The sequence below is a fragment of the Scomber scombrus genome, chromosome 15 (genome assembly GCF_963691925.1).
Source record: "Scomber scombrus chromosome 15, fScoSco1.1, whole genome shotgun sequence".
Taxonomy (NCBI): Eukaryota; Metazoa; Chordata; class Actinopteri; order Scombriformes; family Scombridae; genus Scomber; species Scomber scombrus.
The window spans coordinates 27,934,591-27,952,049 of NC_084984.1; the positions used below are offsets into that span (position 1 = coordinate 27,934,591).

A 17,459-nucleotide genomic window follows, 5' to 3' on the forward strand; every position below is an offset into this window, starting at 1 on the left:
CAATCTCGTTTGAAGATCTTAATTATTTCAGCTAAATGCTTATATGTTTGATTTCAACGACGTGTTTATTCAAATTACAACTCAGCAAATCTGTGGTCAGGTAGTAATGTACAAGAGCAGAGAGGGACAATGATTGGCTACCAGCAGATCATTTTTACCCTGGGTTCAATATTTGAATCCAGCCATGCTCTGTCTATATGTAAACTACCATCAGACTCATGTCTTGTTTAACATGTTTCCTGCAGAAGTTTTTTCATTCAGCAAATCAGCAAAAGCAACAGTTTGTCCAGAGGTGGATAGTCTGTGAGATCACTGTGCAATGTAAAGGATCCCTGTGGAGTTCTGCTGTAAATGAACTAATGTTGGCACTGAATGTTACTCACAAAATCAGTGTGTATCCTCCAGGTCTAATAAAAGGGTGGAGTGCATTTCCTCTATAAATACTTGAAGTAGTTTAAATTCAGCCTTTTTTACGCCCATGTTTATTAGCTTGTAGCCTCCTCCTTCTCAGCCTTTTTTTTGGCACATTACACCCACCTGTAGATCAGTGGAATAGTGTGTGTCATGTCACCCATGTGCACTACTTGTGGTCAGAAACTCCACAGTGACCCTTACTGTCCACATACTGACACAAGCACACAGGAGAAACAACATAACACAAAGTCAACAAACTTTCTGTACATAAATTTTATTTCCAATTTAGTGGCTGAAGCTGAAAAATACAGCAACATATAGCAATGCCATGATAGGAAATAACTTAGCAAAATAATCAGACTGATAATCACAACCCAGTGGTTATCTGTTTCACAGTTACAACACTATAAAGTTTGTACAAATAAATACATGCAATGCCCCACAGAACACTCAGTTTGTCCTCAGTGGAATCTGATAAAAACACAAACATGTCTGAATGTAACAAGTATCAAAAGCATAGAAAGAAAGCAGTAAAGCAACACTGTTGAAAACAAACTGGAGAGTGATATGATGTATTCTTGTACACATTGATGCTAACATATTATATTTGGATACTCAATAAAAAAAACCCCCCACTGCTAGTGATAAGGGGGTTTATTGTAAATGTGTCTCTTTTTGGTTCAACATTAGAGAAATAAGTGTTGGGTTAAGCTGCATCTAAATTGAGTTGCATTTTGTAAAACTCACTAGCACATGCTGAGATGTTAGTGGGGGTGTTTGTAATTATTTGTGTCGTAAATAACAGAAAAAAACCCGGGCATTTTATAACTCACTTGACTAATCTGTTTCATTCACTCAAAGCTCCATCAGCATTTGTTATAAAAAAACAGCTGTAATTTACAGTATGGAGATAAGTTAATGAAAACTATGGCGGCACATAGTTGGCATTAAACAGACAAGCCCAGTTTCTAACAATCCCGAGCTAAATCCTGACAAAATGTTGGCGTTCTTTAAAAGAACAGACAACATTTTGGAGAATGACTTTTTTTGGCTTGTGATATACTTTTGGCAGCCCACACATATCTAACATTCCTTCAGTGTTATTAGAAATTGATGCTACATGCCCGCAAGATGCAGTTCAGCACATGAACACTGGAGGCAGTATGTCAGATACTGTGTAAAATAGACAAACTACAACAGCTTATGTAAGTGTTGGATGTCGCCATGTTTAGTTATGTTTACCTTGTGCACAGTTAGAAGATACTGTGGTGCTGGTTAGGGATGTGGGAGAGTCATATTACTGAATATAAACCATAAAATTGCCAAACTATTTACAACTAGCTCTCCCTTTCAATATCGTGTTGCTCTGGTCATTGTTAGCAGGACAATATTGGACTTTTACATAATTTTTTAAAGAACACTTTTATTTGCTACATTAGTCAAAACCAGCAATTCCTGTCTGCTTATTGTATCCATTAAAAATCCATATTCCACTAACGTACTATATCAAAACATAACATGTACATGATTCCACATATCATTTGATTTTGCAGTATGAAATTATACATAGATGAAGTTGGTAAAAAAAGAAAGTACATCTTTTGGGATCTTCCTCAGAGAAAATCAACATCACTGTTATCTTTGTATGTCCTGTACACACATTATTGGTCCAGGTCACACAGTTTGGCTGTTTTTAGCCCAGCTAGAGCAAACACACTGGAAACGGGGGGGGGGGGGTTTCAGTTTAGCTACATGGAAAGTGAATAAAACACATTGGGTCATATCTTGTTTATTCATCTGGTGCAGAAATAGAAATGTAGAAACAAGCTACCATTTTTTTCAATACTAGGTCTATGAGTTTCAGTACAGATATTTAAAATGATGCTTTGTCTGATTGCTGACTTCATGAATAATCCTTTAACACTTCTAAGTATCTAAATCTATATGAAAAAGCTGCACGAACTCTGTCTGGATAAAGAACTCTGAAAACTTAAAAAAAACAAACTGATTTAATTCAGAAAGTTTCTGATTAAAGAAGTCAGTAAGATTCTGAATCTGACCACATATCAATCCCAGCTTTTGGTATTTAACCATTTCAAATGCTACAAACACTCTGTTTTAACCAAAATGAATTGTGATTTGATACCCAGCTCTCCTCACAGAGCATAAACCAGATGGCTCTTGAATGAAATAACTAGCTACGAGGACTAAAAGGTGACTAGTCTGTAGCTTATATGTCAATAATAAAGGGAGATGCTTCCACTCTGTGCTCTAGCTAGACACATCCTGGACCTACAGGACAGTCCAAATCAGGGTTAGGGTTAGGTATCCCCTTACTAATTAATTCAATTACTTAGTCAATTAAACTTGGAGATTATGTATAAAAAATTTCATCAAACAATCAAACACAGTTCACATGAGGATGTTTACACCCTCATAGTCAGACTTATATTACCTGAACATGTTCAACAGTTTTTAATTCTCCTGAACTGGAGTGTTACCCTTCAAACATGTGAAATAAAAACAGTTGGATGTACTGCACAGCGACAGTAAAAAAGACATTACAGTAAAACATGACTCAGCAGTGTCAATCAATGCAGAAAACTTAGTTAAGCTGAACTTCAACAGTAAAATAGTACAATATTAAACAAAAGCACAGGCTCAGTCATTCACAGGTTGGCAGCAGAGCTCATTGTTTGGAACTCCTGATATTCATTCTGGTTGTTAGAAGGAACATTACAGCCATACTGCACCTCTGATTTCACTGTTTGAAGAAATGTGCTTTGGTGTTAATTAAAGGACCATAACCTGTGTTTTTATAAGTGGCAGTCATTTGGTTTCATTGATTTTGAACATCAGTTTGCAGATCCTTGAAACTTGCTGGGGTTTTGTAATCAATAATGTTACACGTGAAATCTGCAGTCACTCATGTAAACATTCAATTATTACTGCAGGATGATTTTTTTTTATATTATAATTATAATTTAAACAATTGGTTTGAAAAGTCGACACTACGTTAGCTCATAACAATGAGGTAACTTTGACACAAATGACAGCAGACTAAATGTCGAGCCAGACTGACACTGCATTTTGAGGCTGATACTGATATATAAAAGTAAAAAAAAAAAACCCAAAACAGCTGATAAATGGCCATTAAGTTTTTTTGTTAACCCTTTAGTTTATTTTTTAACATTCATATGTAGTGAGAGAACATTGAACAGTGTAAAAATGTATTGTTACTGCTCTGTTGGACTTATGCAATGGAGACACTGTTTCTAAATTATCTCGAAAATACCTTTAAACCTTTCTCAACTGATCATACCAATCTTGTTACTTATTGATTGATTTATACACTGATAAAGATACGGGGCCTAATATTCACTGCGATGGATTACAAGCAAGTTTCAAGAGTCTGCTAATTGATTTTCCTTCCCCACAGCAATGAATAGAAACCGTTGAATGCCAGGAACAGTAGAGAGCGTACATTACAATGTCTAGAACAAAGCAGGACAGTGATTAGCTTTGAAGTGAATATGTGATTTGTAGTAACTGGGCTTAAACATGCATTATCACCAGTATGAGCCTTCATGACTGTATTCATCTGCACACAACAGTAATACTGCAAAAAACTATCTGAAGACATCATTAGTCCACTGAAAAATGTAGTCAAGGACAACACATGAATGACTTCAGAAAAAAACAAAAAAACATTAAACTTAGAAAATTGTCAACATCCTGATCACAAGTTGTGATTACAATATGTTCATTTATATGTTTGTAATTGACATAATAAATGACAGTTACCATGATTTACAACAGGGAAACATTACAAATATGACATCTGTTAGTAAATGTTCTGATCATTTAGCTGAGTTTGACTTTTTAAGGATAATTTGGTTTATTACAACATGAATCTTTCAAGAGCTTTGGCCATTGTTTCCATCGGTTCTGATAAATCTGGATCTAAAGCAATAAAGTGATCTGGGAACATGGCAACGTCACATCTCTACAACAAAGTACAGTGGGGGAAACATGAGCAGCCAGATGATTGGACAGGTTTTAAACAAAGATTATCACATAAACTAAAATTGGGGGTAAAACTTTGAGTGAGCACACCTGAAATGTCACTAATAATCCATTATTAGACTATAGCAAGTACAGTAGTTGAAGTTGAAGCAGGAGGTGGATCAATAGACTCTGATGGTTGTTCATCTTTGTTTTCTCTTTCAAATAGGTTTGGCTAACCTGAACGTTTATTTCAAACCTGTCTGATCATCTAACTGCTTACATTTCTTGACCCATCACAATTCTTTTTAATGATATTTCAGTCCATCCATCATTCCATCCCTTCTCCGCTGCTTCTCCACATCCAGGTCGCCCTGGCAGCCGGAGAAAACACAATAGCCCATTCGTCCTTCAACCTTGTCACGTCCCACAACTACTTCCTGTGGAATTGCGATGCAATCAGGGAAAGATGGGATGTGTAATCCCTCCAGTGTGTTCTGCCTTGGGCAGAACACTCAGTTGGATGTGCCAAAAAAACAGAGGCACTGTAATTACATGAATGTGAAGGCTAAAGTGTTTACAGATGTTCCTAATGGGGTAAAAAGCCAGCGTTCGTAGAGAAGGGTGAGATAAACTGTACACGTGGTGCAGACTTTGACACTATTTGAGGAGTGATTGTTCAGACTCATTTGTTACACACACAAACTGACAGAAGTTGTGTGAAGAATGGGGGGAAAAAGGTAGCTTTAGAGAGAAGTTTCTACCCAGCTTACTTTGTAACCTCTACTACATGGCTGACCAGTCCAGAGCATACAGGGGTTAACTTCTCAGACTGTCATTTTCAGAAATGTGCTAAAACTCAATCCCCCAATTTCAACATCAGAATGGTGTGAGGGAACGTCTCAGATGTTGTTCAGCTATCCGAAAAGCACTTCTGTCATCATAATGATGCATTCCTTCTATCTGTAAGGGTGAGACCAGGCCGTCTGCACCCTAACCCTGACCCCTGATCTCTTTCATTTGGTCATAACTAAAAACCAATGACTACAGGTGAGGGTTGGAACACTGACTGACTGTTATGTTCTTCAACATAACAGTTTAATGTAGCATCAGTCTTCTTGGCTTATGTACCCCAGCAAGTTTGAACTCACTAATAGGAATGATGGCCACAGCTTAACATTTAGCTTTTGAAGCAGATTATTTTAGTAGTACCAATGCTGATGGAGTCTTCCCTTCTCCCAGTGTCCTTCAGTTTTAGGGTGGCTTCCCACCAGCAGTCTATCAGAGGAGCAGCTTCCTGCAGATGGTGGTGAGTCAAAGATAATCCATCGTACCTATTTCCCTTTGATGGCCAATAGTCAAAAAAATAAACTCTTTTACAAATAAATACAATATACACAGGATTGTTGAAAGCTAGGTACTTCATTGGGAATTGCTTCAGATGAATTCGACCAACTGCGTCAACATACTGGTTTAGACAACAACTGGCTGTTTTCTGCATTAATGATTGTAATTATCACCTTGTTCGGTACTGTTTCCATGGTGTCTGATTCTGTAGAAAAAATTAATTGTTGCTATTTGTAAACCTTGGTATATTCATCAGCAAACACATTTTTACAGGAGGACTACCAATTGAGGTAGCAGTGGGTGAACTGATCCAGGGCTCCTTCATTTGAACAACAATTCAACACAGACTATTAAAGCCAACTTCATATTTCCTCGCTGTTTTTGTACAACTACGCATTCTCACATTTTAGAACTAACTCAGTCCAGCTGTGTGCCACAGGGCTGAAGGTGATGAAGACTCATTGTCTGTCCTTTCTGCTGCAGTGCTGAGTTACTTTTGTGGTAAAATGACACCTTCAAACAGGGGTCCTTCATGTGGATAGATCCAAGTTGAAATGCAGAAAAAAAAAGTCCAAATCTTTTACTCAACAGAACATGTAGGCATCCATTTCTTCTTAGCCGCCTCACAAAAGCAGTTTCACAAATTGAACAACACGGGCGTTTTTTTTTCTTCTCCAAGTTGCCAAAACTCAAACTTCATTCGAAGGCCGTATAACACTGGAGATCAACGTCGTTCCACAGTTGTGCACCGATGCATCTTTTCACCCAAGCAGAAACCCAACATGGGCCAACAAAAATACTATGTGCTTGCTCACATGTTTTATAGCAGCGATGACGGTGAATGAAGAAGCTTAGAGAAAGAAACACGGGGACAGCCTCACCATCTTCCACCGCCTGGATTGTTCCAGCCTTTACATTACACTTAGTACTTGTGAAGAAGATAGCAGGTGGGGGATGACATTTGCAGTCACACATCCAGTATCAAAGTGCTTCGTCTACAGTTTCAGATGCTTCGTCACTCTGCCATCTCGATAGATGCCATCAAATTCCAACGTGTTCCATCATTTAAGTCAATACTTCCCACATTAATGGGTTTGGCACAGTAATGTCCTGCTGGGTAAGGTCTGCTCTCATTCAAATGACATGAGGTTTGCTGGTATCTGTTAAGAGAATAGAAGACATATTTAGCACAAATATTAGAGATGAGGAAAACCAAACCATATTCTTGGTCAACTGGGGGGCAACAAAATGTGGTCTAAAGATAAAGTCCAAGATTCACTCTCCTTTTAGCTCTGGTTTGGTCTCCACCAGCTCTTGAGCTGCTAAATGCTCCACTATGTTCTAGGCCTGTCACAATAATAATCGACATATCGTGCAATAACATAATTATCAACATCGTGTCTATATATGGACTTATCGTATGATACGTGTAGCGTCCACTCTCCAATCCAACCCCTTGCCCACCTTGCTTTATTATGTTATTAAATGATCATTATATCAGTGGTATAAAATGATCTTCAAATCACAATAATATTGTTTATCACGATTATTTCTGAGACGATATATCGTCCAACAAAAGTAGTTATCATGACAGGACTGCTATGTTCACCAGTTAGTCTCTGTGTCTATGTACATTGGTTTTGTCAGAGCTCTTCTCTGCCTTAAACATACCTGAGGTCTACTGCTCCTACAAGCCTCTTCCAGGTTTTTGTGCCAGATGATCGCCGAAAACCTGGATCCTGTCTGGAACTTGTAAACATTACCTGTGGAGTGACATAAATGTGCTGCTAAAACCAAACAGGTCTTTGTTCTGTATCAATAAGTCAATTTAAATGAAGGCAAAAAGGAAAATTGACACGTTCTGTTAGCAGGGTGAAGCTAACCTTTGTCTGGGTCATTGAGTTGGAAGATGTTAGGTCTGGCGGGGTCGTCTGGCAGTACCACCATCCATCCAGTCACACACACCTTCTTACAGGGGCTGGACTTATACTGTGGTTAATACAAGATTTGTGTCACATCCACACCTGATTTTCATTAGATGTAAAACTTGAAGGTAGATGAATACTTCTGCATTAAGGGGGTAACAGCATGAGAACATGGAAATGGACCCTGTGGATAGTATGTCCACTGGTATAAATGCTGTAGCTACACTGCAGCAGCTTACAGAGATCTCACATGGACAATGCAAGGATTGGTCAGCATGAGGAACCGCACTCGACTAAACTTAATTTAAGGAAATGATGATACCAGCACCAATCCAAGTACCCTTAAAGTGATACTGATACCAACTGAGTACTTCATTCTACACCCATCATGTGGCATTTTATGCATTAAATTGCATAAAATGCCACCACTCCTTCACATCTGATTTTATTTGTACACAAATAGAAATCTTACTAGGAAAAACCCCTATTTCAGATATCAGTTATTTCTTCAGTTTCTTATAGTTACACATCAATATTTTCCTTTTCAGTCATGAAACAAGACAAACCTTTCACTCTGTGACTAAAAACAGCAAATACAACTACTACACAGTATATACTTAAAGAATGAGTAAGCACAGTCTGATAATGTTCAACACACACTGCTGGTCTGTCCGTGGTGCTGCTTCTGTTAGCCGACAACAGCACTGTAGTAAAAACTCACAGGATGGTGGGACAACTTGCTTCAGGTACCAGTGGGAGCATAAAAACAAACCTGCATGGTTTGTTTATTTAGCCGGAGTTGTCAATACTGAACACCACGTTAGCCTCATGTTCTTAACCGTTACATACTGTTCAGGTTTAAGAGCTGTACAGACAACTCATAAACATTTTCATTAGCTGGACTTTTCCTAATGTGACTAAGAATATACAGAAATATAAAGAAAATGCATCATTTCTTAAAATGTGTGTGCAGCTGATACACATTTTTGTATATACAGATGTACACATTTGACCTGTGTTTATTAAAAAAAAAAAAAATCACCATTTAAACATGTTGTATTCTTCTTATTCTATAAAATGTTATACTGGATCATAATATAGTGATTATGAATAAAATACACTGTCTGCTCTCTTACAGCTTCATTAAGGATTAAACAAACATTTATTAATGACTGATGGGGGGGGGGGGGGGGGGGGGGAATTGGTGTAGAGACCAATTATGAGTCAGAATATAAACAGAATGTAAGGGTTAAATCAGCAAACTTACATGTTTCCTCTCAGAGGCCCTCAGTGCTTTCGCTCCATAGAATGTCAGCGTTGATCCAGACAGAGTGATCCAAAATCTGGTCCATGATGACAGCTGCAAATAAAACAGATCTCATTCACTAGAACATAATGACTTTTCAGTGTGCTGACATGGCGAAACATATCTGAGCTCAAACAGTAAAATGTACTTTACCTTGGGCTTCCGTCCCTCCTTCATCTGTGTTTTCCTACGGAGGGGTCCCTCAATGGTCACACTGCTGGTCTCACTGCATCCATAGCAGGAATTGGCAGCAGAGGAGCTAAGGATGTTGGGAAATATGAGAAAGGATGGAATCATAAAACATTATTAACAACTGGAACTGTTTTCTGTTCAGTGTGTGCAGTTCAGTTTGAAACAATATGAGTCTGATGAGGTTCTATTAAGTGCCTGTCTGTTTTCTTACAGGGAAAATACATTATATGCTTATTAATGCTATGAAAAAGTAATCACTGTAATGGCAAAGCAAACAGTGTGTTTCTATGTGGTGGATATTTTTTTCTTTTTTCCCCATGACTAACAAGCCAAACAAATGACATGGTGCTCTGTGCAGCTATTATTGAGTTTTATTTGAGTCTAAATGTATTTGCTTTGTGAAAAATATGAATGAAAATCTATTGAGCAGAGAGACTAACACTGAACACAGCTTTCCACTTCACTCTTGCTCAGTATCAGTTCAGTGTACACTGAAAAAATGTTTCATTATCATTTGTTCATCAGCAGCTTGGAGTTGTTTTTGTTTTTCCTACGTTTTTTTGCAGCTCATTTAAATGGTAACAGAGGCTTTGCTGCTGTACATACATCACTTTCTCTGTAATCACTCATTTTAATGACATAGTTGTGTTTTTGTTCATTCTGTCAGACAGTGTGGGTGTAAAATAATGGTTTTATACACGCCTAACAGCTCAGTAATAACTGCTGGTTTATGAGCTGTGATCAAATTTCACCTTTCCACCACTTTCTGACAACAGACTCAGGAAAATATGTAAATGAAACTATGGAAGCTGTGTACACTCCAGAGAGTGTAGCCTCAATAGACTAGAATTCAATGCAGTCACAACATGTGTTGGTGTGGCTCCATGTGTAGAACTCTCTGTTACTGCTGTTAGGATATCTATATACTGCCTTTAACCCTTACATACTGTTCATATTCTGACTCATAATTAGTCTCTACACCAACTGATCATTGATAAATGTTTGATTAATTCTTAGACAGACATTCACAAATCACTATTTTATGGTCCAGGATAATTTTTTTTAGAATAAGATTAATAAAACATGTTTGAATGGTGTTCTTTTTTTTAATTTTTATTTTTTTTAAATTTTTTTGCATTTGCATATGTAAACCTGTGTATCAGCCTGCACAAAAGTTTTTAAAAATGATGCATTTTATTTCCATGTTTATATACTGTGGTTCACATTAAGAAACGTCCAGCTATAAGAAATGTGTAAAGGGTGTTTTTACAACTCTTAAAATAAAAAAATGGGTCAAATTTGACCCTGAACAGTTTGTAAGGGTTACATGTGTTTATATGTGGATTGATTTGGGATGATTGAGTACGTGTGTGCGTTTGTGTCTTTTTTATTTTCTTATATAATCAGGCACAGCACAGTAGATTTCGTTGTACTTCTTGTACAATGACAATAAAGTTTCTTATACAATATGACTGACGTGGAATGTATACATTATAGTGTATGGCAATGGTGGTGAATCTTCTTATAGAAACAGCATGCAAGTTACCAACACTGACACGACTAAGTTAGCTTTTCTTACAGTTACATTAATAAGACAGACACAAGACAAACAAAGCACAACACTGACTGTAGCAGTGAAGGAAAGACATGATCTAATCTGACAAAAGTCACCTGTTGTCAGTGAGTTCACCACCTTTATGGATACATGATTTTACTAATCTTGGAGCCTTCAAGAATCTTGCCTTATTGTGCATGTGTGTGTGTGTGTTTCTCATGGTGAGGGATCTGTGATGATGTGTGTGATATGATGTGTGAAACTGTGTTGCATCTATAGTTCAGATTGACCCTGAGCTCTGTTGACCTTTATAAGTGCTGCCATTGGCTAAAGCTAAATGACCATATTGATGCTATCACAAACCATCCTCACATTAAGAGCACAATGCTGCACAAATGATCAGCCTTCAGATTCAGGGATGTGTTTAAAAAGCCTGTATGTGTTTATAATCTGTATTCAGGTATGTGATTTGAAATGCATAAATGTAGTTTTATAACATATGTTTGAGAAGCCACTTTAGTCCAATAAAGAGCTGTAAATGGGACATTGTGTGTGTCATTCCTGCTATTAGTGTAAAGATTTACAGATGATGATCCAGACTTGGCTGTGTGATGATGGTACAGTCATTCTATTTAAAGGAGGTCTGGACTAAAACTACATGAGCAATCACAAAGTAACACTAAAGTACTCTAAGCAGTTACTTTTCTCAGAAGGTGATGCTGTAATGTAACTAGTTACTTTGTAATGGCAGTCATTTTGTAATGTAATTAGTTACTTTTAAAAGTAACATTCCCCAACACTGCTCCTTTAATGCTTTTAACCTGCTACTCAAACACTTGTCCAGTAGTCCACTAGTTCATAGTATGTTGTTTTAGAGAACATTCCAGATCATACAGTCATCGTGATTAAAGGGTCAGTTCACCCAAATTGCAATAAACAAAAGATATATTCATATATCTAACCATGTAGATAGTTTCATTTTTATTTGTCCAGATTTTCAGAAATCTGATTCTGAGTTAGAGTATTAAAACTTAATACTTTTTTGATACGACTACAATGTGTCTGTAGGCCTGAATATCAAAAACTGACAAGTTCTGAAATCTAGAAAACCCCGTCTTGTCTTGGTACTGTAACCCAGGAATCATATTGGCTTGTATCTGAAAATCCCAAACCATACCCAGACTTGTAGGTTTCTGAGATTTCTGCCAACAGTGGAACTGAAAGTATGTAAAGTGTGATGCTAAAGGCATTGAGAAATGACATTAAAAAATCAACAGCAATATATCTTTAAATAGGTCTTGGTTACTTTAGATAATCATCAGAACACACTGTCAGCCGTTTTATTAGAACTCAACTTTTGACGGTGTGTTCTGTTTTCAGTAACTTGAACGGACCCTTTAGTGACTATACATACGATCATATTATAACATTCAACCAGTGAACCCTTTTAAAGTGAGTGAAATAGAAATCCCACAGAGAGCTGACTTAATATGACACTGGGCTCTGACAGCATGCAGTAAGTCTGATTCTTACTCTAATAAACAGGTGAATGAATTCTTAAAGTGATGTTAACCGCTTGCTCTCTCACTTCACTGTACCTGTAAACATAGCTGCGGCTCCGGGGGGAGTTGCGAAGTGGGACCCTCCAGTTGGGGCCCAGTGTTGCGTACATGCGGCCCCTGTTTGTCACACATTGTCAGAGTCAGTCTGAGGGGCTCGCTGGCCTTTTGGTTAGCTTAGAAGTGTTCAGTGTACCTCAAACCATTTACTGAGATATAATGTGATATATAAACCTCACTCTGAGACCATCTGCACAAACTCATAGAAATAACAGATCTTTTCTTGCAGGGACGAACATAGATATACAGTATGATTAACTTGATGTTAGGATGTTAGCACCATTCAAATACACTGATATCATATGCGTAATGGATATGCTGCAGAGCACAGATACAAACTAGTGACACAGCAGTACAGTTCAAACACATATAGAAATAAAGCTTTAAGTAGAAAGCTGCAGATGTACTGTGTTCTTCATTTCAATAAAGTTCATAAACAGATCCAAACCAACAATGAACTGATCTGCTAACAAGTATTATGTGTGTATCAAAGCCTGATATATCTTATTCCTCAGTTATTGAGCTCCATTGTTGTCAAAAACACATCAATGAGTCACACTTAGAGCGAGCGCACACGCACACGCACACACACACACACACACACACACACACACACACACACACACACACACACACACACACACACACACACACACACACACACCATCCTGCTGCTAGTGGATAGAAGTGGTAATGCTTTATTTTACAAGGCCTTGAATTGTACACTAGTTTTCCAGAAATGTGAGTACTTTGCAGGTATTTAATGGTTAATTTGTAGGACATTTAATAGAGGGGGGGGGGGAGTCAAGTTGGCTTGGTGGGAAGTGCTGCACTATTAATCTAATCGCAATCGCGATGTCAGCCTGTACTATTATATAATCACAAAGGAGACTTTTAAACTTCATTTAATTTAAATGTGCACATGAAAACGTTTGGTCCTCTACGCACCACGAGTGGAGATACTTCACACTACAGACCAAGTGCTAATGGATGCTAACGAGCAGCCAACGCTAAACTGATGGAAAAAAAACGTGACCTGAGCATCTTAAATGAAAGTCTCTACGCCATGCGGCAACACAACACATTTATATCAGCAGCTTAAACAGCACAAAGTCAAATATGAATGCATCGTAGTGAAACCTCTAACTAATAAAGAGATAACTTAGGACCAGCCTGTAAACAAAACAAAACACAAACTGACTCCATAACGTAGTAAAACACATGATGCCCCTGAACTCAGTTAGCAAAGACAATGATCTGGACCTGAGGATCACACTGGGGACAACATAGCCGTTGGCTTGTAAGAGGCATTGGCTGCATGTGTGAGGAGCGTCAGGTCGTTATTACAACAGATATCTGCATTAACACTGTGAAAGCAGCGGAGCTTAATCAATGGACATAAACTTCACCTTGCTATTGGTAAGATAGATTCTCAAAATCTTCAGTAATGTTAATACACTCATGATACCATTTAGTTTATTATTTCACAATCGCAATATTTTCCACAATTATTGCAACATGACTTTTTCACCAAATTGGGCAGCCCTAGTGGGAAAGGTTTAAATGTGTAGATTTATGTGTCAAACTGCATATTAGCATATTAGATTTCTGTGTCTTAAAAATAATAATAATAATAATAATGAGCACATTTCCTGTATAATCCGAAATGACACTGCTGTGTCACAACAGCCTCTTTAAGGAAATGATTGAAAAAAAAAACCCTTATATTGTATATTATATATTGTATAATATGATATTAAACTACACAGTGAACACACTTTTGTCTGTCATAAGTTTTAAGATTTTTTGCAAATTAAAAATTACACATCAACCCAAATATAATGATTCTTTATTGATTTTTTTTATTATCATTTGCAGTAACCATCTTCATAAAATAACCAAAAAATGTAACACTAAACCTAAAAGTATTTGTTTATTAAATTATTAATCTACTTAACTACTATATCCAATGGACTAAATCTAAATGTTTTATTTAGTTTAGTTAGTTTTTTTTCCCTTTCTTTCTCATTGTTGTGAATTGCGTTTCTATGCTATTTAACTCCAGCATAACTTTGTTATGTAAAAAACAACCCAAAAAAACAAAAAAACTAAAACTAAAACAAACAAAAAACACCATTAAATACCTGCAAATTACTATGAATATTTCCAAGAAATCATTATAAAATTAAGGGACCTGTAAAATAAAGTGCTCCCAAAAAATTCCCCAACAAATGCAACAAACTATATCCTCCTGTTTATATCCTCCTGTTTATATCCTCCTGTTTATATCCTCCTGTTTATATCCTCCTGTTTATATCCTCCTGTTTAAATGATGTTTATTAAAAACTAAAGTGACCAGCTGTTTTTAGGAAGTTACTGAACTGGTTTTAAAAAATGACCAACACAGTATATTTGTGAGCTGTTTTTAAAGATTGACCTTTGATCTTTAGTAGGAATCAATGTGTGGAAGTCAGAATATATTGAGAGACAGACTAACGCATTGTTGGTTTGGGTCTTTTCATGGAATGTGATGATAATATTATAAATCCAATCATGTATGTACATTTTATTTGTTGTTTCAAAGTAACTGAAAACTTTACAGAACACATGCTTAGATTATATGTTATGATTGGCTCTCACCTCTCCATTACAGGTGACAGCTCCTCCCCAAACGAGCTCTCACTGCTGCCTGTTAAAACAACAACAAACCTGTTATTCATTCTCTGCTCTCACATTTTGAAGAAAAACTAGTGAAACATTTGCACATATCAGCAGTTTAACTGTATTTGACATGGATAGAATGTCTGAATATTACACTCCTACAGAGATAAACACCTGTATCGTACAGTGCATACATACCTAATGACAGGCCATTGGACACTGACGTACTGTGTGGATCATTTCTGACTGGACTCTGTGACTCTAAGAAGCTGTCATCCAGCAGATGTCGTGCTTTCTCTATGGGGAACGTGGCGCTCCTGCTCTCTGACATACCATACTGACACATCATACTGTGGACAGAGAGGAACCATTATACAACAAGCTAAATACTCTATATACATGATAGTTTTAAAGATGTTACAATGCATTTTACAATCATGATACATTTTCATTAAGGCTCTGTTTATAATTTTTCAGTCATGGAGCTTCAGACTCTGAGAATTGTTCTCTACTGATGTGTCATTAGCTTCATATTTGTTGGACAGGTCAACAACCTGTTCTGTAGCTATTAGCTGCATAAACTGAACTTATGCTAGTCTACAGCAATAAAATACTGACTGTATTCAACATGTATACTGACATGTTGAATATGGAGCAATAAACTTTAGATTTTACTCAAGCACTGTTCACTGCTACAGTGTAGTCCAGTGTAGTAGTCACTTTCACTGGGTGAAATTAACTAAGTACATTTACTCAAGTATTGTACTGAAGTACAGTTTTGAGGTACTTCTACTTTACTGTAGTATTTCCATGTGATGCTACTTTCTACATCTCAGAGGGAAATATTGTACTTTCTACTCCACTACATTTATTTGACAGCTTTAGTTACTTTTCAGATGCAGATTTGACACAATGGATAATATAACAAGCTTTTAAAATACAACTCATTGTTAAAGATGAAACCAGTGGCTTCCAACCTTTTTGTCTTTTAGCAGTGTGTAGTCGGCTCACATTTCAGATGTCTATGAGTTGTTAACAGCTTTTTCCCTCTAAACTTCTCACATGGTTTCATTTCAATAAATGTTCAAATGATCCAATATTTCAGCAAAAATCAAAGATTAGAGAAAAAGTCCAAAAACTGAAAACACATTTGTGTATCAGAACTTAGTTTTTTCTTCTTTCCTCTCCCATTAATCACCTCACCACCCCTCACATTTATCTGCTGACCCTTTGGAGGGGCCCCATCCCTAGGTTGGGAACCACTGGACTAAACTAGCTAACTGTATATAAAGTAGTGTAAACTAGCTCCACTAACTCATAATACTTATGTACTTTTACTGTAAGACTTTAAGTACATCAAGCTCATAATACTTATGTATGTACTTATGTTTACTTAAGTAATATTTTGCATGCAGGACTTTTACTAATGGATTATTTTTACAATGCTGTATTAGTACTTTTACTTCAGTAAAGTATCTGAATACCTCTTACACCACTGCCCGTGTATGTGTGCTCTTGGTTGTGAAGGCGTGTATACATCCAATTTAGAAATTCTGTTCAGACATAGTAAAAATTGTGTTAAACAGCCTCATTTGCTTTGCAGTTCTGTGTCAATAAGTATGTAAACTTGCAATTGATGAATGAGGTTTCAACATAGAAACAAAAGGGGATTTTTTAATCATTAAAACACATTAGGAGTTGATGAGAAAGACACAGCTGTTGTTGTAGTTACCCACAGCTGCCACTAGATGTTCCACATCTAAACTTCAGAGTTAGGCTTTAACACAGATGTAGATTTTTATTGAATCCTACAGTAAATTTAACTTTGGAAAAAAGGCCTGCTGTTACTCACTTGTTTCCCAGACTATGGCTCTTCCTGTGGTGAGAGGGAGGGGGGGTGTTGATATGAACCCCCACAGAGGCATCAGGGCAGGTGGGCCGTCGATTATACCTCAGAGATGCAGATACCTCAGACAGACCTGAAACACAGTAAACAGGTCATCACTACTACCTGCTCCGATACTGCTACTCTATTTCAAACAGTATGTGTAATTACATCACAGATTATTGCTTATGAGTGTACAACCATCAATTAATCAATCAATCAATCTTCATTTATAGAGCGCCAAATCACAACAAAAGTCATCTCAAGGCACTTTACACATGTTGACATGGCCATATTAGTTCATATTGTACGTCAGTGTATTTCTTATAAATACAGTAGACTGTCATTGGGACAGTGTACAGCTCTTCTTTATAAACACACTGCATCAAATCCACTAGATGGAGCCAGTGAGGCAGAAAATGAGCCTCTACAAAAATACCGTAATTTACCCCAGAAAATAAAGCCTTCATCCCTGCAGTGAGTCTACATGTTCTTTGTACAGTGATTGTGTGAATGTGTCAGGTCTGTCCTCATGATCCTATCATCAGTC

At 37.1% G+C, this 17,459-nt stretch overlaps 1 protein-coding gene across 2 annotated transcripts in view; it reads right to left on the reverse strand.

Annotated features, from left to right (window-relative positions):
- Positions 1–720: 720 nt before the first annotated feature.
- Positions 721–17,459, reverse strand: part of LOC133995353 (ras-specific guanine nucleotide-releasing factor RalGPS1-like) — a 139,277-nt gene continuing 122,538 nt past the window's right edge. The window contains exons 12-21 of one of the 2 annotated variants that reach the window (XM_062434712.1): positions 16,877–17,003; positions 16,509–16,577; positions 15,223–15,374; positions 15,004–15,052; positions 12,343–12,423; positions 9,151–9,256; positions 8,959–9,051; positions 7,650–7,755; positions 7,438–7,529; positions 721–6,926 (exon numbers count right to left, since the gene is read on the reverse strand). In XM_062434712.1, coding sequence (XP_062290696.1) covers positions 6,897–6,926; positions 7,438–7,529; positions 7,650–7,755; positions 8,959–9,051; positions 9,151–9,256; positions 12,343–12,423; positions 15,004–15,052; positions 15,223–15,374; positions 16,509–16,577; positions 16,877–17,003 — 905 coding nt within the window. In that variant the 3' untranslated portion in view covers positions 721–6,896. The remainder of the gene's footprint in view (positions 6,927–7,437; positions 7,530–7,649; positions 7,756–8,958; positions 9,052–9,150; positions 9,257–12,342; positions 12,424–15,003; positions 15,053–15,222; positions 15,375–16,508; positions 16,578–16,876; positions 17,004–17,459) is intronic. The other variant, XM_062434713.1, reaches the window with a different exon arrangement.